The sequence below is a fragment of the Felis catus genome, chromosome B3, assembly GCF_018350175.1.
Source record: "Felis catus isolate Fca126 chromosome B3, F.catus_Fca126_mat1.0, whole genome shotgun sequence".
NCBI lineage: Eukaryota > Metazoa > Chordata > Mammalia > Carnivora > Felidae > Felis > Felis catus.
Window position 1 is genome coordinate 43,919,607 of NC_058373.1, and position 22,472 is coordinate 43,942,078.

Below are 22,472 nucleotides of genomic sequence, written 5' to 3' on the forward strand. Positions count from 1 at the left end.
TGAGTTCAGGGCAAGATATCCTCTAAACCAGCTCAGCAAACACGGACTATTCACTGTTCCTCTATGGGTGTTGCTAGCCTGGTCTCTTAACTCCACCCTCGACTCATTAAAATCGGTGCTGGGCTGGAAAAATCATCAAGATCCTTCTGACAGTAAGATTTTCTGTTCCCACATCTCTCTAGCCACCTTCTCATGGTGACTTCTAGGTAATCTCGTATTTCTATTTGTGTCAGTGACGAGAAACCCCCTGGAGCCACAAAGGCCATTGATCCCCCCACTTCACCAGCCTTAAAGTGATCCTTACCTCTGTGTGCTCCATGCCTCTTGCCCTCTCCTGAGTCTATCCTCATCGTCTCAACTCTTCTAGGTCCACTTGAAATCCCACGCCCCCCCCCCCAGCAAGATCCTACTTGACTCTTCCCCAAGCCACATTCACAGACATTGCAGTGGCAGCTTGAAGGCAGTCACTTTAGGAGCATTTAAACAGAACTGGCAAGAACTACACATCAGGCCATCGTTATTGTTTTGAGAGCTCGTTTATGAGCCCATCACTGCTCATACCCAATGTCCTACCCCCTTTGACTCCAGCCATTTAATACCCCACAGGCCATTGTTTTATCATGTGCCTATACATGTCTCACTACAGAGACTGTAGGGTCATCAAATTCTTTACATCTCTGCAGTACCTCATGTACCTTATAAGTAGTGAGCACTCTGTCCGTACTGTTCATCTCATTTCCTTGGGTGTACTTTTTTCGATCCAGTTGGTTGCATGAAAATCTGTTAAATAGCCCATTGTCATTTATGCATTCATAAACCATTTTTTTCAGACCAAGGAGCATTTACCGTGTGCCAGGCATTAGTTCAAAAGGCAGAATCCCTGATAGTAAAAGCAGTAGGAGGTCTTTTCCCACAGAGAGCTCACATTCTAGTCAGGAGAGACTAAAAATAGACAAGTAAGCAAATTAACAAATAAATTGGGTGCCGTCTGTTAACAATAAAAGAATAACTTAGAAGGATGGAATAGAGGAACTGGAAATTGGGTGGTACCTAATCTCAGGTTGAGATGTGTATTTGCTTCCTGTTGCTGCTGTAACAAACTATCACAAGTTTTTTGGCTTTAAACAACACATATTTATTATCTTACAGTTTGGGACGTCTGAAGTCTAAAATGGGTTGGCAGGCCTGTGTTCCTTCTGGAGGCTCTAGGGAAGAATCCATTTCTTGCCTGTTGCAGCTTCTGAGCTGTTTGTACCGCTTGGCTCCTGGCCCTGCACATCTCTGACCTCTGCTTGTGTCGTCACATCTCCTCCAACTCTGACTCTCTTACCCCCTTCTTTTCCTTATAAAGATCCTCCCTGCCTGGGTAATCCAGGATAATTTCCCCATCTCAGAATCCTAAACTTGATCATAACTGAAAAGTCCCTTTTGCTCTATAAGGTGGCCTAATCATAGATTCCAGAGACAGGATGTAGACGTCATCAGGGGACATTATTGTGCCTCCCAAGGGAAGGCTTTCTTGAGGAGGTAACATTTGAGATGACACTCAAATAACAAAAACATATGAGGGAGAGTATTCCAGATAGAGACAACATCCTGCAAAGATCATGAGCCTGGCCTGAGCCTAGAGTTTCTGAGGAAGGTTCCAACTCATTCGAATGAGCATCCAGAGGGAGGCCAGGGAGGTAGGCAGGGCCCAGGTGCCTCAGCATCATGGGGGCCAGAGTGGGAGCATGGACTTCATTCTGAGTGTGATGGGGAGTTGGCAGAGGACTCAAGAGTTGTGTTTTTCACTGGGTTGATCCATACTTTAATGGAAACAACTTCCCTGGCAATTGTGTAAAGCAGTGCTGGCCAGTAGAAATATAATGCAATGCACATTTCTAATTTTAAGTGTTCTGGTAGCCATATTTTTAAAAAGTGAAAAGAAACGGGGTAAGTTATTCTTAATAAAACATTTACCTAACCCCATACATCAAAAATATTATTTCAACATGTAATCAATATAAAGAACATAAGAATGTGATATTTTTACCTTCTTTTAAAAAAAGTATTAGGTATTCAACCTCTGGTGTATGTTTTATGCTTAAAGCACATCTCAGTTTTGACTAGTCATATTTCAAGTGCTCAATAGCCACCTGTGGTTTGTGGCGACCGTTTTGGACAGTGCACCTCTGGACACGGTCCTCACAATCCTGTGAAAAGTCTACTCAGGGAATGTTTGAAAAAGCAGTGAACAGTGGGGTGTCACACAGAATGTGGGGCACATGTCACTCACTGCCCTTAGCCATTCCCAACTTCATAAGAAGAATATAATAGACTCTAGACAGGAATGTGTCCCCTGGTCCACTCTGAGTGGACTCTTGCCTGGCTGGAACCTCCAAGGAACACCTATCTCTATCCATTTGAGTGGTCTTTAAGTTCACCTCTTTGTCTACCCCTCATACCTTTAATCCCCTGAGAGTTTTAGCCCAAGCCACACTTTCCCCACTTCTTTATAGACAGGGCCATTTATTCAACTCATTGTACCAATATTATGGAAAACAAGGGCAGTGGTCAAGAATGGGAAAAATTGAATGAAGCCACAAGAGGGTACCAGTTGCTAGGCAAGAACTGTATCTCAGACGCTCCCAAGCTGTACCCATGCCTTCCTATGCTCTCACAGTGACCCATCCCTGATACTAACTAGCCACAAAAGTCTAGCCCGAAAAGCTTAGTACAATGACACCGTGTATATTCATTTAGAATTTTTACAGTGATATTAAATTAAAAGGGTTTATGAAATAGAAAATAAAGATCTGAATTAAAAAGGTAGGTCATGGAGGTTACATAAAGGCCAGCTTAGGAGAAGCATATTCAACACTGCACAAGACAGTAAAAATAACAGCAACGTTTATTAGAATATCCTATTTAGAGCCAGTGATCTGTGCCACACTGCTTTCCGGAAAAGGGATGGCACCAGGTTCCCTTCTGATGATGGATTTGGTGGGCTGGCACCTTGACCCGGACATCTGGGCTGTGGGTACCAGCAGCACCATCAAAAGACAGTTTGGCTGTTTTGACATGTAGGGACAGAAGCTCTCATGTGCAAGGACAAAGGTGCCTTCAGTGAGTGCTTTGGGGCTTTAGAGCAGCAGTGAAATTACCAGTGGCTCTAATTAGTGTGCCTGCAATCTGGAGCGATCTATATCTGCATCCCAAAAAGGGGTGGAATGTTTCCCTGTGATAACACATTAGCACAGGACATTCTTGGGGGAGTTTCCCAAAATTACAAGGACATGATGGTGTGGGAGACAATCAGCCTCGATGGAAACCTGTTGCTTTCAAAATCAGCAGCCATCTTTGCAATCAGCCAGTGAACAAATATTTGTCTACTACCTGTGAAGTGCTACAATCTGGAGGAACTTAAGCAGCATGAGGTCCCTACTACCCAGGGACTTAAGACCTGGCTGGAGGAAAAAAAAAATAGCTGCAATAATAAATAATAGTACATGGCACCACTGTGGTACACTGGGTCAGGTTCTGGTCTGAGAATCAGTAGATCGAAGTTCTGCCACAAACTCAGCTACTTCTGAGTGCTACTACCTGTGGTCTAGTCATCACCTAGCAGGGACAATGGTTACTGGATCGCCCAAGACTCATTTCCTTAGGACAAGGCACCTTACCTCTCTGGACCTCAAGATCTTCTAGAAATCAAGAGGGTTTGGATAGATTATGATGGTGGCAATTATAATAATGGCTCCATACCGTGACGTCAAACTTTGTGCTCGTGATTGTGCTACATATGTTACATAAGTAAAGTTTTCCCAGTTTATATAGGTGAGAAAACGGAGATTTAGGCTAAGTAACTTACCCCAAAGCAAAGAGCACTGACTAATGCAGACCTGAGATTCAATAGCAAGCCTTTGGGTCTGTAAGTTTGGAATCTAAATGCCCTGCAACCCATCCCAGCTATCACATTCTTTAGTTCCGGGACCTGAAATAATCATGGGAAGATTACTTGGGAGGCTTACTGGGTGAAGACTGATGGAAAAACCATGTTGCAGTAAAACATGGACCGGGTATAAGCAGAGCTCCAGAGGGAGAAAGACACCTGTCGCTGTGGCTCAGAGAATTCAGACCCAACTGTATCAGAACACCGTGATGCTGGAATTCTGCATCTCTGTCTGGGATATGCTGATCAACCAATGCCGGTGTCTCAGTTTGCACTGATGCAGCACTGGTCATTCGGCAAGACAGTCACACAGCAGGCGGAGTCACCAGAAGGGGACTTCAGGGCTGCTGCGTGAAAATAAGTCTCAACTCTTCAACATTTTCATTTTATACTAGTCTCAGCCACAGGTGGAAGAGCTGTGAATTTCACTTTAGCCATAATGTTTGGTTAGGACACACACACACACACACACACACACACACACATACACACACACTGGCACCCACAAAGTCTTCACTTTGAGGCAAGGGTGGGTTTGGTTTCCTTCGCTTACACAACTGATGCCGCCCAGGGACTCTTTGGTTTAGATGGCTCATTAGCCACAAACTGTTTCGTTATGTGTTGCCCAGTTACCTTGGCTTCCTGCACGTTCTCTTGAGCGGATAGTTCATCTTCTTATCTCAGAGAATTGTTTCCCCAAGTAGCTCCAGAGTGTGTAGCTTTGATACCATCGAGGCAAGAAGGCATTAAACCACCCTTTTTGTAATTATTTTAATCGTACTTTTTCATGTCTGCTTCATGAAAAGATGATGTGGTTAGATTTAAGCTGGGCCTTGCTGAGGGTGTCGTTTATGCCTGGGGTTACCCACATGGTCACGTGCCTTACCTTCTTTTGCAGCAGGGTGATCTTATCTTCTTTGTTGCACCTTGCCAGAGAGCATCCACCTCCTTCCAGCTTTTATGTGTGTGTGCATGCACACACATGTGCGTTTAGGCGTGTGTGGAGGTTTGCTCGTGGCAGCAGCTTGTAAAATGATACCTTGCCATTCATCTATAATGAGGCCTTTGCTCTACTCTTAGAAAAGAAAACCTTTATTGGCTTTTCACTTGGGAATTTGGAGCAAAGTTTTCCTTAAGCAGACGTATTTCTATTTAATTTAAGCAGGGAATTCTCTTTTTCCCTCTATGTGTCAGGAACTGACCCAACTACTTAGGGGACAAAGATGAATATGATTGAGCCAGTGTCCTTGAGAGATTTTCACCATAGCCATTGAGAGAAAGCATGTTAACAAATAGCTAGGATTTAACCCAGAAAGGGCCGAGAGGTGCCATAAATGCAGTTCTGAAGGAAGACAGACAAGGGGGACTAGAAAGGAAGAGCCAGGGGAGGTTATGAAAAGAAGACATTTAAAATCCATATTTAAAGTCAAGTACAAGTATTCCAGTTAAAAAGGTAAAAAGTATTCCCAGCAGAGGGAATAGCAAAAGAGATAAGGAAGATAGGGACATGTGGGCTATGTTTAGTATGGCTTGAGCAGAGCAGGTATACAAAGGTGAGGCTGGAGAAAGGTGGGCTGACCCAGCTAGAGGAGGGCTCTGTGCATTGTCCTGGGATGTTTAGCACCGGGGATAGCATCCTGGGATCTTCAGCTGTAAGCACTTTTAGCACTTAGTGTCCTAGGATCTTTCGCCTTAAGATTTAAACCCAATGAGTGCACCAGACCCCCCCGGGAGGACAGGAGGACACCTTACGGGTCCTTGCCAAAATGAAGACCTTGGCCTTCCCCAGCCAGACAGGGCTGTGCCTGCCAGTCTCTCCCTGGTTCTGACTCAGCCTGTGGCTTTCCTTTCACAAGTGATTTAACCCTCCTAGTACCTGGCTTGCTGTGGTCAGAGTGTGAATCCTCAAAGTGTCCTTGACTTCTGCTGACACCTTGAAAGACACATGGGAAGAATTGCTTTTATAGCTCATGTGGCTCTTGGGAAGCCAATGGACGCTTAACCATGACCTCCATAGGGACAGTAGAAGCAGGCATTGGTTTGGGTGGTGGCAGTACATTGTTTCCAGGCTAGGCAAAGAGCTCTGTGCCTGGGAGACTTAGAACTTGTGGCCTTGCCTGGCCTCTGCCACTCTCAGGCTGAATGACCTTGGACAAGTACTTTTTGTCCAGGCTCCGGTGAACTCACCTGCTCATGGAGGGGCTGGCCTCCATGGCTTCCTTCTGTGTCTGATTCTGCCTTACCTCTTTAACTTTTAGGAACTCAGAGTGTTCTATGATGGAAGAGTCTGACCAGAAGCATTTCATGTTAACATAGGGGCTCTGGGAGTTTTGTGCCTTGGACGAGGGAAGAAGAATCACCCGGAGGCCCAGTGAGGATGCCCCTTCCTCCATCTCCTAGCAGCAAAACAGCTGGAGAAAGAGGGAGGCAGAACCCAGCTTCCTACCTGAGTCGTCCTTGGGTGTGGAGGTTCGGAGAATGCCCCCTGGGAAGGGGGCTCTGGGAGCCACACAGCAGCAGTGGGTAGAAAAGGAGGGTGGAGTGAGGCGGAGGGGGCTACAGCACGCAGTTGTCCTCTGGCTCAGATAGATCCAACCAGCTCCAGCCCCACCACCACTGCCCTCACCCGGCAGATGCTGTGGCCTGCTTCCACTGCCTGGCCACTCAGTGCCTCCCAGGCTGCGTGTCATGTTTGTCACCCTGTTTTCTACTCTGGAGGCTGAGCATTCTCAAGTCATATGCATTGAGGGCTCCTCTGCACATGGTCCTCAGTTGGGTTTCAGCGGAGGTGATCCATGGCCGCCAAAGCATATGTAGATGGCAGAGCCCAGGATGGTCTGGCTGCAGCACAGGGCACCTGTTACCATCCTGACCACAGGTTTTGGTATCATAACAAATGACATGGGTTCACGTGCTGGGCCCACTGACTCAGCATACAGCTTTTCATGGTCACTTCATCTCTGTGGGCCTCATTTTCTCATCTCCGAAGGGCAGGTAACAGGACTTTGTATGACTCTCAGAAGAACAGACTCAGATGAAGTCTTAGTGCTGTGCCCGGCATGTAGTAAGTGCCCCATAAGTGGTAGCTTTAAAAAAAAACTAGTATTATTAAGGTCTAGAAAAGTAAGTTAGGGCCGGAACATAGAGGCTCCTTTCTGCCAAGGCAAGGGATTTAGATGTTGTCCTTCAGCCCATGGGCAGCCATTGAAGATACTCCAGCAGGGAATGACATCAAAGAAATTGATGTTTGGGGAAATCTCCACCTGTCATCAATTTGGGGTGCACCGGAAGCAAGAAGGAATGTTGGACCCTGCTCAGGCTCCATTGGTGTCCAAGCAAAATGGATGAGGGCCCAGGGAGGTAGCAAAGGGAATGGAATGGAAAAACAGAATCAAGACCTTTAAAAAGGAAGATGGCGGGGCGCCTGGGTGGCGCAGTCGGTTAAGCGTCCGACTTCAGCCAGGTCACGATCTCGCGGTCCGTGAGTTCGAGCCCCGCGTCAGGCTCTGGGCTGATGGCTCAGAGCCTGGAGCCTGTTTCCAATTCTGTGTCTCCCTCTCTCTCTGCCCCTCCCCCATTCATGCTCTGTCTCTCTCCGTCCCAAAAATAAATAAAAACGTTGAAAAAAAAAAAAGTTAAAAAAAAAAAAAAAAAAGGAAGATGGCTGAGGAGGATGAGTTGGGCCCTGGGCTGAGAGGCAGTAGAGGAAAATGAAGGAGGATGTACCAAAAATGGCATCAACCCAGACTGGGGTGTGAGTGTTCTCTGTCCTGGGCGTGGGGGTGACCGTTGACCCAGGTCCCAACACCGTGGTTTGGGGCACATTGATTGGTTGTACGTTTTGTGTCATGCTTTGGGCGCAAAGGGTTCGAGATGGTTTTACATGGTCTATCCTTTCCTCGTGAGGAAAAATGAACTGAAACAGGAATGACCAAAGGAAAGAGGAGATGAAAACGAGAGCAACGTTGTCGGGAAGCAGAGAATGAGGAATAAGATGACTGACAACACAGGGATGGGCGTGGTGGTGTCGGTCCCCCAATGGCAACTTGTGGCCTTGGAATTCTATTATTTCCCACCTACCCCCTTCCTTAGGGAAGCATCCCTCCCAAAGGGACAGAAAAAGCAGGTTCTTTGACCTCTTTTCTAACTTCCAGAATAACAGTGGGGTATTTCTCAATGGTATTTTTCATCTTCCTTTTCTTTGTAATGGCAGAAGCAAGGGCAGTTGCCTTCTTCTCCAGAAGCAGTAAAAGTCCCAGGAAAGGATGAGAGGGAGGGAAAGCAAGCAAGAGCAACAGAAAGGGAGAGAGAGAACCCATCGCCAGGTGACCTGCTGGTCGGATGGTGGTCGTGGCGGCTGCCACAGAACCATCCAGCTTGTGGCTTTGCTTCCTCTTTCTTTCTCTCTAGTCGCACAGAATCACTCAGCCCTAGATTCCTCTTGGGTTTCAGAACGCAAGAGGTCTGTGAGGATACCTTGCAGTGCCTGAGGCCCGTGAGAGCGTTCCCAGCCACCGCAGAATGTTTGGAGTCTCCGGGCAAGTGTTGTTTCCAAGTGTTGTCTCTGGGCAGTTGTTGTCAGCTGCTGGGTGGCATAGGGAGAAAACAAGGCAAAGTTGTTTCCTGCAGGTCTCTGCTGACAGTGCTAATGGAGAGTCACTCAACACTTGGTAAGTGCAGTGAATGTTTTTATTCTCAATGCCCAAATTTCTCTGGCTTCCGTAAGTTATTGTTGTCGAGGAAGAAGGTGGTATTATCGCCACCCTCCCTCCCTGTGTGGTGTGACAGCGCAGAGATCATTATCTCTACACCTAACTCAGCGTTGCTTTTTTGGGGGTAACAGCTTTCAAAAAACCATCAACTGGGCTCCAGCCAGTCAGGCTTCAAGGGCAGTTACCACAGTGCAAAAAGGCAGACTGCTTTGTCGGGCGTGCTGCAGGCCACGGATGCAGGCTTTAGGGGATAATGAGCACATCCTTTCTTTGTCACAGATCAGAATCTAGACCCACTCGTTCTTGGGACAAGGAGAGAGGGGGGCTGGGTGACAAGTGTGCTGGTTAACCCAGAGCTCCTTCCCATCTCTCTCCTCTGCCAGTCTGGCAGTGGCTGGACACGTGCAGGGTCCCTTTAGAGAGAAGAAAACAGCTTAGCAAACATCTAGCTGTCATGATGTTCTTCCTAATGGGAACCCTGAGGCTGAACTAACTTTCCCCAGGTCAAGCCCCGCTGCAGTTTAGAGCTACAACAGGATTCGAGGTGTCATTGGCTCTGCATTCAGTGTTCAGACACTTCTTGGTGAAGCGCAGAGAGATTGGCTCTGCAGAGGTAGCCCTGGACCAAATCCAGCCTGAGGACCCAGGAGATGTCGTGTTCACCCAGCTCCATGCCAGGCCCTCAGTGCCCTCCAGGGATGCTGCAGAGCCCTCTGGGACAGATTCTGAGGACACACAGATGAGAGGACAAGTCACCCGGAGCCAGTGAGTCGCAGAAACAGGCACCTCCTTCTTCCCATTACGAGTAGGCTCTCTTAGGCTTGAATGTCCCACAAAGAAACCAACCCCCCCCCCTCCCCATGTTATGGCAGTAGTCAGTCCCCAGCGAGTAGAGTTCACTCTGGAAGCAGTTCTAACTGCTGCTACAGACTCAGGCCTTCCTCTACCTACTGGAACCATCTCAGGGCCAGCTCGGCACACTCAGCTCCCTTCTCACTGTCGTAGCTCATGTACCATAGATGGTCCTCCCACAGGGAGGACTCTCCTGCTTGACCCTGCTCCAGCCTGCTAAGCACGACAGACTCTTAGTTCATCTTCTTCCAGTTTGGGAATCTTCCTTCTTTATTTACCTTCTAAAATGTTTTCCTTCAATCAGGCAGGCAGCAAAATTGTCATAGTGCCTCCTGGTTGCCAGCGTCTGTATAAGCCGCTACCAGTGATACAGACACACACATAGCCGTCCCTGTACGAGATTTTTTCTACCTATACTTCTACTGCCTCTAAGAGCCCAGGACAAGGTCACTTTATCTCACCAGGGCAGGAGCCATACTTTTCCTTATATCCTATGGAGCTGCGCTCCCACGGGTACCAATCTCATGGAATACCATGAACAGTGCTCCCCGGAATTGTGAGATCACTGTATAGACCCAGGGTTCCCTCTGCCACATGTACTGTGCGGAGGTGTGAGGATATAATATGGTGCGTAAATGTACGATCTCAAAAGCCCAGCGGATTGGATTCAGATTTGGGCTCCACTGTCTATTAGCTGTGTGGCTTTGGGTCACTTAATCTCTCGGAGCTCCCGATGAGATAATCATGGTATTTATGTTTAGGGTGGCTTGATAAATTAAGTTAAAAATACAACTAAAGAGGGGTGCCTGGGTGGCGCAGTCAGTTAAGCGTCCGACTTCAGCCAGGTCACGATCTCGCGGTCTGTGAGTTCGAGCCCCGCGTCAGGCTCTGGGCTGATGGCTCGGAGCCTGGAGCCTGTTTCTGATTCTGTGTCTCCCTCTCTCTCTGCCCCTCCCCCGTTCATGCTCTGTCTCTCTCTGTCCCCCCCAAAAAAATAAACGTTGAAAAAAAATTTTTTTTTAAATACAACTAAAGAGATTTTTCAGTGGGGCACATAAAGGGCCAATACATATTAGCAACTGTTATTATCATTGTTGTTAATATACTGATTGCTCAGTCTTACTGTCATTATGTTCATTAAAGGTAGGGCACACTGTGCTGACAGTGCCCAATAACACAAGCCCTTAATATGTGTTGAATGAATGTTTTCAAGGATGATCAGTCAGGTGGGGCTCCAAATGCCCTGTTATAAGAAAAAGAAGAAAATTGTCTGGGGGAACTGAATTAGAACCAGAAGACACTGAGTTTTTTTAATGTGGTTTTGGTTAAATCGTGTTCTCTGGGAACTGAAAGCAAAGAGGGAAATCTTGACCTGGCCACAGTTTTGACACCTGCAAGTATGAGGCTGTTGTTATCTGGTGTGGGTGAGGTTATTTATGAACACACTGTTGTTTCCCCCCTTCACTTGGCCTCATGCTTCTTTTCTAAAGGAAACCTCCAGAAGGATGGGCCTTAGGTCTGTAGTCTTCAGGCCAGATTTCATCCTGCACAGACAAGGTACGCCACAGGCTATTCTCTCCATGGCCAACCCAGGGCACTGGTCAGCCAGGCCCTGGGACCTGCTGCCTTTCTGCTTGGACAGCACACCCTGGTTGATGGGGCAGGTGCCAAGATGTTCCCTCTTCCCCATGCCAGACTTCTGGATGTTTGGATACAGCTGGAGAGCTTTCTCTTTTTTTCATGATGTTCTCGATGTTTGGTGCTGTGCTGTCACAGCCAGGGTAAAGTCCCACACCTAGACCCTGTGTAGGTCAGCTTGTGTTCAGTGTTAAAAGCAGGATGAGGGTCCAGGACTCTACAGGCCAGACCAGGCTTAAATCAGCAGGTAGGGATCTGGCCCAAGCTGATGGGAATGAAAATTGCACCTGTTTTCTAGAGTTACCAGCAGATTACTCAAACTGTGGCGCGTGGTTCCATTGGAGCATGTGCTGGGGAGACAGATGGTGTCAGAGGAGACAGGCAGACATTGAATCCAGATCATCCAATAGCATGTGAAGACTCGAGTGTATATCAACGATGATCATAAGCAATGATAACAAAATCTCTATTTAGAGAAGGGCTGGGAAGCCAAATCTTAAAAAAATTTGGAGCATCAACTGTGCTCCACCTCATGTTCTATGGCCTGTGTTATTTGTTCATAAGATCCCTTCTGGAGTGTTCATAGACATTTCCCGTGCCAACCCAAAGGGCACAAAGAGGAGGGAGATATCCCTTTCCTTCGGGGTGTAACTTCACAATGCCAAATGCTTGCATACAAAGTGAACAGCTAGTTGCTTCCAAAGGTTTCCAGATATCCCAGTTTGGGGCATCATGAGAGGAGACCATCAGAAGCTAACTCGTTTGGTAGGGCCTTCTGTGATTTCAAAGCTAATAGATACAGCGAATGCTATACCTCCAGTTAGCTCTTTAGAGAAGTAAATGGTGCATGCGCTTTTCCTAACTCTGTGGTCAACATGGAAACCAAGGCCAAGGTTACCGGCCAGCATTAGATAGGATATAAAGTGGGTGTACCTCTACCTCCAGACAGGCTCCCCACTGTCTCTACATTCCAGACAGGTAATGAGGTCACTGTTTTCTTGCTTCGTTTTTCACATGTTCAACTTGCAGTACCTGCTACCAAGCCTGTGTTGACGTGTGCAAGGAAGGATGGGGTTGGCAGTGTGTAGTACCCATTGACTGATATACGTGCATCCTCGCCGTTGCATAATTCTAGAGCCCCACCTGGAGAGAAGCTCGTGTGAGCCAAGCTTCAGTGCACATCTGGAATCACCTCAATCAGACAGGCCTCATTTTTTTTTTCCTGGTCATTTTGTTTTCCTATTTCCACCCATTGGCCAATAAATAGGAAATACAGGATAGAAAGGTGTGGTTTTTGTGACAAGAATTCAAGATGGACAAATAAGATTGCTGGGCTCTGGCCTGGGATCTGCCTCTAAAGTTCCAAGTCCCTTCCAAGCCCATTCAGGGAGCCTGGGGAAGGGGCAAAGACAAGGTGATAGAGGGCTTTAAAAGTCAAGGTAAAGATTTTGTACTTGGTCATGAGCACAGGGGGCCATTGAAGGATTTCTTCAGTAGGTCAGATTTACCTTTAGAAGCATCACTGGCTGCAGCGTTTCCAAGGTTTTGAGGTTTAGACTAGATGAATGACATGGGAAGGCATGGCCTAGGGCAGTGGGGCTGGGAGGCGAGGGGAGGAGGAGAGTCTCTGAGGAGTCTTTCAGAGATACACCCTTAAGGACATAGCAACCAATGAACCTGAGTGATGACAAACAGGATGGGATACAAAAAGAGTCCCAGCTTTTCTGTTGTGGTTGGATGGGGGAGTTTCCAGCTAAATGGAGAACCCAGGAGGCAGTAGATTAGGCAAAAAGGCCACAGATTTGGTTCTCAAAATGCTGCATCTGGAGTCCCCACTGGACATGGGGGTAGAAATGTTCAGGGAACCAAAGGAGAGTGAGTCTAAAACTGGGAAGAGAGCTCTGGTCTAGAGATGGACACTGGGAGGTTATCGATTGCCTAGGAAGAGTGTGGAGTTTGGACCTACCAGCCTGCTGATGAAAGAAACCTGTGGGACTATCATCAGGGGCTGGGGGAGCATGTGGCAAAGATGAAGAGAGAATGGTCAGGACAGCTAGTGTAAACTTTCAAGTCTCCTCATGATGTCATTACCAGTGTGTGAAACACCAAGAGCAAGAATGAAGTTTCTCTGTTTTGTCTCCTCTGTCCTTCGGCACAGAAAACAGAATGAACCAGTGCAAACTTTTAAGTGGTGTTTGAAGCCTGCTGGTAGTTCTCTACAGGAATGTGCCTTCCCATGGGCTGGCATTTGTTCCCACATGTTCTGGGTAAACAACTATCACACCATGTCACCTGTATTTTCAGCTGAATGCCATTTATTAAAAAACAAACAAACAAAAAACAAGAAAAACATAAGCCAATCCTGCCTATCAACTGTTAGGACCCATGTTTAACCATGAGAAACATACCTATTGATGGGCATATTAAAAGAGGTTGGTGTAATGGAGTAATAAGTGATTGAGCAGCACCCTAGGTATTGAACTGTGCCTTGAACACCACAGAACTTGATAGTCCTTTAGACAAAAATAGATAAATAGCAGGGAGGCTGTTTGCTTTTAAACTGATAGTAAGTTTTCATCTCAATGGCAGTTTGGAGGTAAAATAAAAGGGTCAGTGATTTTTCCTACCTTTGGAGGTGAATCAGATGATGCAGACCAGCCATCTTCTAGGTTGTATCTGAGGATAGTAAACTGAATCAGAGCATCATAATGATTAAAGAGGAAGTTTGAGTTTAAAGTGGAAGTAAGCTACTGACAAACTTGTGGAAGGACAGAAGAGTCAGAAGACCTGGGATCAGGTCCCCCCGTCACCACCTCTCTGACCCACAGGCTCCTCATCTGTCAGAGTTTGCGGGGGGGTTGGGGGGGTGCGGTCATCACAGGTAGTCTTCTACAGATTGTCATGACAATGAATTGTGTATGGATTTTTGGGATCTTTTTTTTTTTTAGAGAGGGAGAGAGTGTGCCAGTGGGGGAGAGGGGCACAGGGAGATCGAGAATCTTAAGCAAGCTCTACTGTCAGCACGGAAGCCCGACTTGGGGCTTGATCCCATGCCCCTGGGATCATGACCTGAGCCAAAATCAAGATTTAGATGTTCAACCACTGAGCCACCCAAGTGCTCCTGGAAATTGTTCTGTTATGTGAAGTGTGTTGGGCCCAGGCTGTTTGATTGGTGTCTTATCTTGCAGGGAAGACTTCACTTTCAGGTATGTCTCAGGTCCCTGGAGGGCCATTCAGAGAGCAGATGGTCTTTGTGCAGGTTATGTTTTTGAAACCTTCTTTGGCCCGCAGTTTTGCTTACCCTCTCCACTTTACGAACGTCAGAAAGATTATCTGATTGACTGATAGAATACCAGCAACCCGAAGAGATATTGTAGCACGGCCCAGAGCTATACTTTCCATTTTTATTAAAATTCTTATTAACTCATAGCCCAAGAGCTTTTAAGCCAAGCCTGATCTCCTTTAGGGCCCCTTGATTTGATCAGAGCAATTTGTGTGCAGTGTTCTGGTCCCACTTTGTGGAAAGGCAGCAATACAGCAGCCAAATGGTGTTATTCAGAAGATGGTGGGGTTCTCTCTCCCTCCAAAACCACCTGGCCTTAGAGCCCTACTCCCACCCTGGCCACATAGACACAGTTGAGGTCTACAATGACAAATCCGCTTCCTGAGTTTAAGGCCTCCCACCCCTTTGAAATCGTAAATCTTTCTAGGAAAACTGTCAGTCCTTTGTAGCTCGGTGGTGCTAAATTGGTTGGCTCCTATTCTGAGTACAAAGATAACTCTTTGGGGGGGAAATATCCTGCAAGGTAAGGGTCCTGAGGGAAAATAACACCATCATGAGGTGCTAGGGGGAAAGGGGGACAAGTTGGGGACCTTGCTGCTTGGGGGCTAGCTCACAGTCTTGTGGAGTAGGAGCTGTCTGAAAAGGGTGCGAACAAAATGGTTTTCTCTCGACAAACCTGCAGGAGCTCCATGTGTGTGATTGGGTCAGGTCCATCGTCTGAGCTGTTGGGGAAAGCTGCGTCTCTGTTCTTCCCCCATGGGCTTCATGGCGATTTTTATCCTTCAGTTGGTGTTTGCTTAAGTGGCCTCCCTGAATTAGTCACATTTATCCTTCCGTTAATAGGGAGTCTTAAACTTAATGTCATCACCTTGGTAATCTGCTAAGCTATAGAGCGCCTGAAAATAGCAACTCTCTTAGCAGCTTGCTGAGTAGAAGCCATTTCTTTCCAGACATAAACTATATCTGGAGCCTTTTTTATTTTTCCTCATATTCGTGTTGAGGTACAGAACACATAGCGTTGAGGCTGTGAAGGGTGGTGCCGCTGTCCCTAGGATCGAACCTCCTATCTCCAGCATTGCTGACTTAGATTTTATTGCCAAGAATTAATTGGTAACGTGGCTCTGAAAAACCCCTCATGAATGAAAACTTGTATCTGAGGCCTTATTTTGTTATCTGCCCCGTGTTTCATGCCTGCTTTGTATTTGAAGGTGCAGATGTCCAGGCAGAGCCTTCTTCTTTGCAATTTCATAATATTTAAGGAACTGTTATTTTTACCTTTTTTGTCCTCTCCTTTATTTATTCTACAAAGATTCACAGAGCTGGCATTCACTATGTCCCTGGAACTGTGGTGAGCCTGCTAACGATATCCGGTGAATATTAGAGAGAGGACTGATTCTCAAGAATAGTTAACATGGTTATAGTGCACTGATGGCTGATGAAGTATTCCCGTAATATCTAAACTCAAAACAACACAGTGCAGTGTGCAGAGGAAGGATTATAATCACTTCTACCTCATAAATGACAAAACTGTCACTCAAAATCATGCAGGCAGCAAGTGCTGAAATCCAGACTCGAACCCAAATCTGCTAAACTCTAAGCCCTGTCCTCTCACCCATACTCTACTGCGTCCCTGGATCTTAAAGAATCTTCCCAGGAGATGAGGCGTAAGCATGTAATAAGACAAATGACTATGTAAAGAAGTCTGTGATTAAATATCAAATGCATGGTTAAGACCGGTGTTGCCAGGTTCCACAAAATGGCCAAAATTATTATGGTAGCCAAAAAATCATGGTGGTAAAAGAGATGGGGCTTGGTCAGTTAGGTTAGCTGGAGAGAAAGAAGAGACCTTTGACAAGATAGAACCGATTTATCTTTCACGTAGAAGTCTGGGCTGATGTGGCAGCTGAGCTACACGAATTTGGCATGGACCCAGGCTTCTCCTGCCAATCCTGGGCTTTCCTTCACCCGCATCCCCAAGGTGGCTCACCATCTTGTCCATATTCCAGGAAATAGGCTGAAGAGAGAGGTGGTGGAAAGAGAGTGACCAAACATTCCATTTTTGCCCAGTACTAGGGGATTTTCCAGGACGTGAAACTTTCAATGCTAAAATCAGGAAAGTCCCTGGCAAATGAGGGGGTTGTCATGCTAGTTGTCGTGCTAGTTGTAGGGCCGCACCTGAAAGTTGTATGTTTCACTTGTAGTTCTATCCAGTTTGATAGAACTTAGTCACATGGTCACACCTGGCTGCAAGTGAGGCTGGAAAATGTAGTCTTTATTCTGGGTGGCCATGTGCCCAGCTAAAATCTTCCTATGGAAGAAGGGGGTAAGAGATACTGGGCCATAACTAGCTATCTCCGCCATAACACAGAAATATTTTTGGTGGTAGAACAGTGTTCACAAAAGGTAACAAGCTTTTGTGTTCAGTGCTCCCCAGATGAACTTCCAAAGGTCTGCTGCCTGCTCCCTACCTACTATTAGGAGATAGCGTCGACTGTCCAGCTGACGTGTCATGAAGGAGGGAACCTGTGTGCACAGGTAGTCAGTTCTGCCCCGGCAGACATGCTCTCCAGCCTTGTTCTTGCTGTGCTGGAGTGCGGTTTCCATACAAAACCCTCCCAGTTAGAGTTTGAAATTCATCTCATCAAACACTCCAGCTCCAAGGACAAGAAGACTGGATTGGGATAGGAAGGGACCCAAGGAGTGAGAGAGAATATGGCAGTGTTTGGAAATCAGTTGTTCAGTAGAAGAGAGCCTAGGACACAACTTATGTAACATATCCCAGTCTGGTAAAGACCCTTCATCACCTCCTCTATCATCCTAGCCTCCCGGGTATTCCCAGTCTCCACACTGATGATACAAGCGTGTGACCATGTGTCAACTTTGAATTATTGTTTCTCTTCTTGATGGCCTATGATATATATTTTTTTATTTTTAGCAAAATCATTTCACTGTGGGGAATTAAAATATCTCTGTTCCTAAACTGAGGCGTGGTCCCTCCTGCCCAAGTGAATCTCAAGTGTTTCGTGAATCAACTAGACTTTGGCCATGTGTTTCTCATCACGCTCTATGCCTGTTTTCTTGTGTACCCTGGAGCTTCCAACTTTAAGAGAATAAACATTCCAAAGGCATTAGCATGCTTGTATGAATTAGTAACTTTGAGGAGGGAAAAAGCTGAAATGAGATCCAACCGCACTTGTAACAGCTTTACTTGCCTGGAAGTACTTACTTGTCATTTTGTAAAGGTTTTCAGTCAGCATCAGCCACTGTGATGGTTACAGAAGCCTGGGAACAATTTTGATTGTGCAGTGATTCAGGGAGTTATTAAGGACAATAAATCTGCATTAGTTAAGAATTGAAGAGCTATAATGTAATATTATGCAGCCATTAAGCATAACATTTTCAAAGAATATTTAATGGTGTGGTAAAATGCTCATGATATAATGTTAAGTGGAAGAATCAAGATCTCAGACTGCATCTACAGCACGTTTCCAATTTTGTAAATCTGTGTATGGAAAAAAGACTAGAAGGAAATTCTCCAAAACGTTAACAGTGTTGGTGAGATTATAGACCACGGTTTTATGCTTAAAGCCCTCTATCTTTTCCACATTTTCTAAATGAACAACTGTTCCTTGTATTTTAATGCAAACATGTACTACACATATAATTATGGAAAGTTATTTACTTTTAGAAGAATATAGACTGAAATGCCCTTTTGTGACTATGTGATGATGTTGATGAAAATAGACCATTTTCTGCAAAAGTCCAAGACAAATATTGGGACTCCTCACCCTTGAAAGAGCTCTAACACAGTCTAGTGCTCAGTAGGATAGCTTCAGATCTATGTGGTTCATTCATGCATTCATCATCTATTTATTGGGCTCCCACTGTGTGCCAGGCACAGTGCTAAACTGAGTAAGGCCTGGGTCCCAACCTTAAGAAGCCTGCCCTACAATGGGGAGACTTTCATACTAATAAGGCAATATGTTAATTATCTTAGGGACTTGTGAATAAAGTATGTGTTCATTAGATGAATTAGTAGATGGATCAATCAGTGGATGAACAGAAGCAGGAGTTGGTCACCAGGTCTGACCTTTCCTTTAGGGGTTTTCTGGCACCCTGTGAGATTTCTCCCATCTCCTTATGGGAATCTCAACTGTCTGGGCTCTGCCCTTTCAGTCGATTGCTTCATAAAACGACAAAGGCAAATGGAAGAATTGACCATCTCTTTCCATGTGTTGTCCTGGCGAGGCTGTACTGATTAGGGAATGGATGATTCTGGAAGGAGTCAGAGCTGGAGGCCTCCAGATGTGCAAAACTTCTCCCTAGTTCATGCAGGGTTCCTGTGGGACAAGAACTCAAGCTACAGGCATGAACAGACCAGTATTTTTTTGGCAGAATTGGACCCAGCAGGAAGTAGAAAAGGCCCTCTGTCCCCCGCTGTCCACCCCCACCCCCGCACCCAACACTGATGCAGGAACTAAGCAGAGAGGCCTCTTCCATTCCAGTGAGAGAGGAGTTTAACAGGCTAGTGCCCCAGGGAACAGCGACCCACTGAATTCCAATAGCCCTAAGGTATAAATAAATGCCAAGGGAGACTAACACTTCCTGCTGTAGAACTCCCTGGGGCATATGGTGTCTCCAGACTGGCAGTAATCCAGGTAAGCAAAGGTGAGGCGTGAACCAGGTCGGACCAGGGAAAAGACATCTCCTCCCTAGCAGATTCTTACTAAATGCTCTGGCAGTCTCTCTCACTCTCTGGGACACACTACCTCCCCCTAGTGGGGCTTGCAGTTCTCCTCAAAGTCCTGTGTGGAGGAGGACTCCTGATGTCTTTTTTGCAGGACTCCTGGAAATCCTTAAGCGATCTAAGTAAATGAGTAACTCTTTGGATAGTGTAAGATGAAAGTAAATGAGCTGCCCTGAGACCATAATGAATGCAAATGAATTCTGCACCTTTACACAGGTTTGAGAGAGACTAGCAGAGCTACTAGTGGTGAGACGTTGTCTGAACATGAGAGAGACTCAAAATCAATGGGAATCAGGAAGAAGAGAGGGAAGGAAAATGCAAAGTGGTAGTCCTTGGAGAAGCCATTAGCCAAGGCTTGGCTTTTATTCCTTTCTTCCTAAGAAATACCCTAGGTGGTTTCTGCCCAGTGCCTCCCTGGAGCTTTCTCTTCGAGGGCCCCACATCCCCACGGGTCTGGGCCGGGGTGAGGGGTACATCCATTCCCTGTGCAGAGGCTGTGGCTGCACCCAATGCGCCTCAGTCAGAAGCTGCCCGGAGGTGCCTAGAAGTGAATAGACCATTGTGGTGGCTGAGCCCAGACTTGACAGTCACCAAAGAGTGTCTCCTCCACCTTCCCTTCCTTAGTCCTCCTCTCGGGCTCTCTTTCCTTCCGGGAGCCTCTTGATGCCCTCTGAGCCCCGACCCAAACCTTCCTTTACCTGGAACTGATCACTAGTTTGGCAGGACCGCCTTCTTCCCCTGCCTGCCTCTCTTCCCCTTCCTGCTCCAGGCTCAGGTCCAAGGCAAGGCCGAGAGGGGAGAGGAAGTGAGTCTCACACCTGTCACTGCTTCTCCAACTCTGTTCCCTCCCCTCCAAACATTGTTCAGGAAGCCTCTTCAGTCTGTCCCGCTTTCCCCACCACTCCTGGTGTTGCCTGTCCTTCACCCTAGGGACCCTCTACATGAAATGCCTTGTATAGTTAGTACTGATTTGCCTCTGAAATGTACGTGAATCTTTCTTTCTTCGTCTAGTTCTCAGTGAGCACCTAATACATGCACCCACTGTAGCAGAGGTTATGGACATGAACAAGCTGAACCTGGCTGCTTATAAGGCAATAGCTAGAATGCAGTCGCTGAATAGTCCTGAATCCTGACTGGAAGCAGCAATCGTGAGGCAGACGGTAACCCCCGGGTCCTGTGCAGATGGTCCCTTGTTCTCAGGGACCAACACAGGCAGCTCCTTCCCAAACCCCATTCCTTCAGAGACCCCCTTCTCTCCCACGAGGCAGCTCCACATTCCCATATCACTGCAGCAGGAAGAAGGATGTTCACCCCCAAGCTGGTTCCTGAGCACGCATTCCTATGGAAGCCTTGCCATAAAGGGTGGTTTGGGGATATCCTTAGGACTATGCTTCAAGTAAATGATGGTTAAAACATAACTTTTTAAACCTGTCCTCTGGGAATATAACCACCCTTCATAATTCGCATTTCTGGGAGAAAGCTTCCAAATAGCAAATGAACAAATGAGTTCGTTTTAGATTTTATATAAACCAGATATTTTCTTACCAGCCCTAAACCCCTGAACTCTGCCGTGCTCTCCGGGCTCCATTTCTACCAGCTCACTCACCTTTTGAAGTCATTTATGTCAAGGTATTATTGGGTTAAAAATGTTACTTTTATAAGTAACAGGCATTTTAGCCAAGGATTCTGATAGACTGATGCCTTAACTCTCAAAAAAGAAAAAGAAGAAAAGATTTTTTTTTCATTCCAGTGTTTCTCTCCATAGCTCTAATAAGGGGGGGGGGGGAGGTGGGTAGGGGGAAGGATCTCACATAGATTTTAAGGCAAGTCAAGAAGAGAAACATTCGGGAAGAAGGGATTTGGGGCGCTCTAAAATCATACACTTTGAGTCTCACACCCAGTACATATAAACACAGCATTAATATTGTTTTCCAATTAGGCTTTATGTTCTACTTCTCCAAAGTACTTAACATGTTATCTGTATCACAGGCAGGAGAAGGGGAGGGTGTTGGTCTGCCCAATGAGATGCCTTTAATTCTGAAATGTAATTGAAGGTTGTGGAGTTTCTGGGTTTCTGAATTGAGAGTGCACAACACCTTTTCCTTTCTGTGGTTGCGTTAGGGCTTGGGAACTAAAGCTAAAGACAGTAAATATCTTAAGTTTTAAATGTGATGGGAAGAAAAAGAAAGAGTATGTCTTTAAAAAAAAGAGAGCAGGTAGAATAATGTCCCCAGGCCAGGAAAGTACCAGTCATTTTCAGATAAATTATACCCTCCTCCTCCTCCATGGGAAAAAAAAAATCATACTCAGACTTAACTGTCCCTTTGGCACTTTTGTCAAATGAGTTTTAGTAGCAGGAGCTGCTAAAAATATAAGCCAATTTCTTTCTTCATTTAAATCAAGTGCTTAAAAAAAGTGTAGCGCCTAGAACTGGTGCAGGGCTCAGCATAGCAGCAGCTGGTCTGCCCGAGTCCCTGAATAGTCCTCAGTGATAGCCCAGCGCCCTCTCAGAGCTGAGGGAAGTCAGCAGTGAGGCTGGAAATTGTCCCTAAGGGTGGGGGCTGTTTTTAGCACCTGAGACTCAAGTTGAAAAGGTGTCCTTGGGTACCTACTGACCAGATCAGATGCAGAAGGTACTCTCAAGAGTATTTTCTGGGGCGCCTGTGTGGCTCCGTCGTTTAAGCGTCTGACTCTTGATTTTGGCTCAGGTCATGAGCTCACGATTTGCGAGTTGAAGCCCCGCATCCGGCTCTTTGCTGACAGCGCTAAACCTGCTTGGGATTCTCTGTCTTTTCTCTCCGCTTCTCCCCTCCTCCCGCCCTGAAATAAATAAATAAACCTAAGAAAAAAAGAATCATCTAAGTTACACATAAGCTGTGTGTATCAAAGATTATCTTACATTCAAATTTTGTGAGTGGAAACGTCTTAAGAATTAATCCAATTCCCAGATTTTTATAGATGAGAAAATTCTGGAAAAGTCAAGCCCCTGCTGTGCAGTGTCTGCTCCTTCTCCCTGCCTGTGCTTTGCACTCGAGGGAGAGCAGTAGCACACCGCTTCAAGAATAGGATGTATGAGGAGGAAGCGGGCCTACTAGGAGCTGACTGTGTGTTGTGCTCGGATTTCACCATGTTGCCTCCATTACTTAGCCTTGAGACTTATAAATGAGGCCACCTTGAATCAACCCCCCTGTGGAACTTCAGTGATTCAAGCAAGCCTCCTGAATGAGACTCTGAGATAGGTTTGCCATAGTTCAAATTCTGGTCTCTAATGAATAGTGAACATAGTTATTAATGTCACAGTGACTT

At 46.2% G+C, this 22,472-nt stretch overlaps 1 protein-coding gene across 2 annotated transcripts in view; it reads left to right on the forward strand.

Moving 5' to 3' along the window:
- Positions 1-22,472, forward strand: part of RORA (RAR related orphan receptor A) — a 718,773-nt gene that overhangs the window by 365,799 nt on the left and 330,502 nt on the right. Inside the window, exon 1 of one of the 2 annotated variants that reach the window (XM_045060706.1) lies at positions 7,603-8,604. The exons of the other annotated variant lie outside the window; for it this stretch is intronic. Within the exon in view, the coding sequence (XP_044916641.1) occupies positions 8,583-8,604 (22 nt within the window). The 5' untranslated portion in view covers positions 7,603-8,582. Of the gene's footprint in view, positions 1-7,602; positions 8,605-22,472 lie in introns of those variants that run through there. 2 annotated transcript variants of the gene reach the window in all.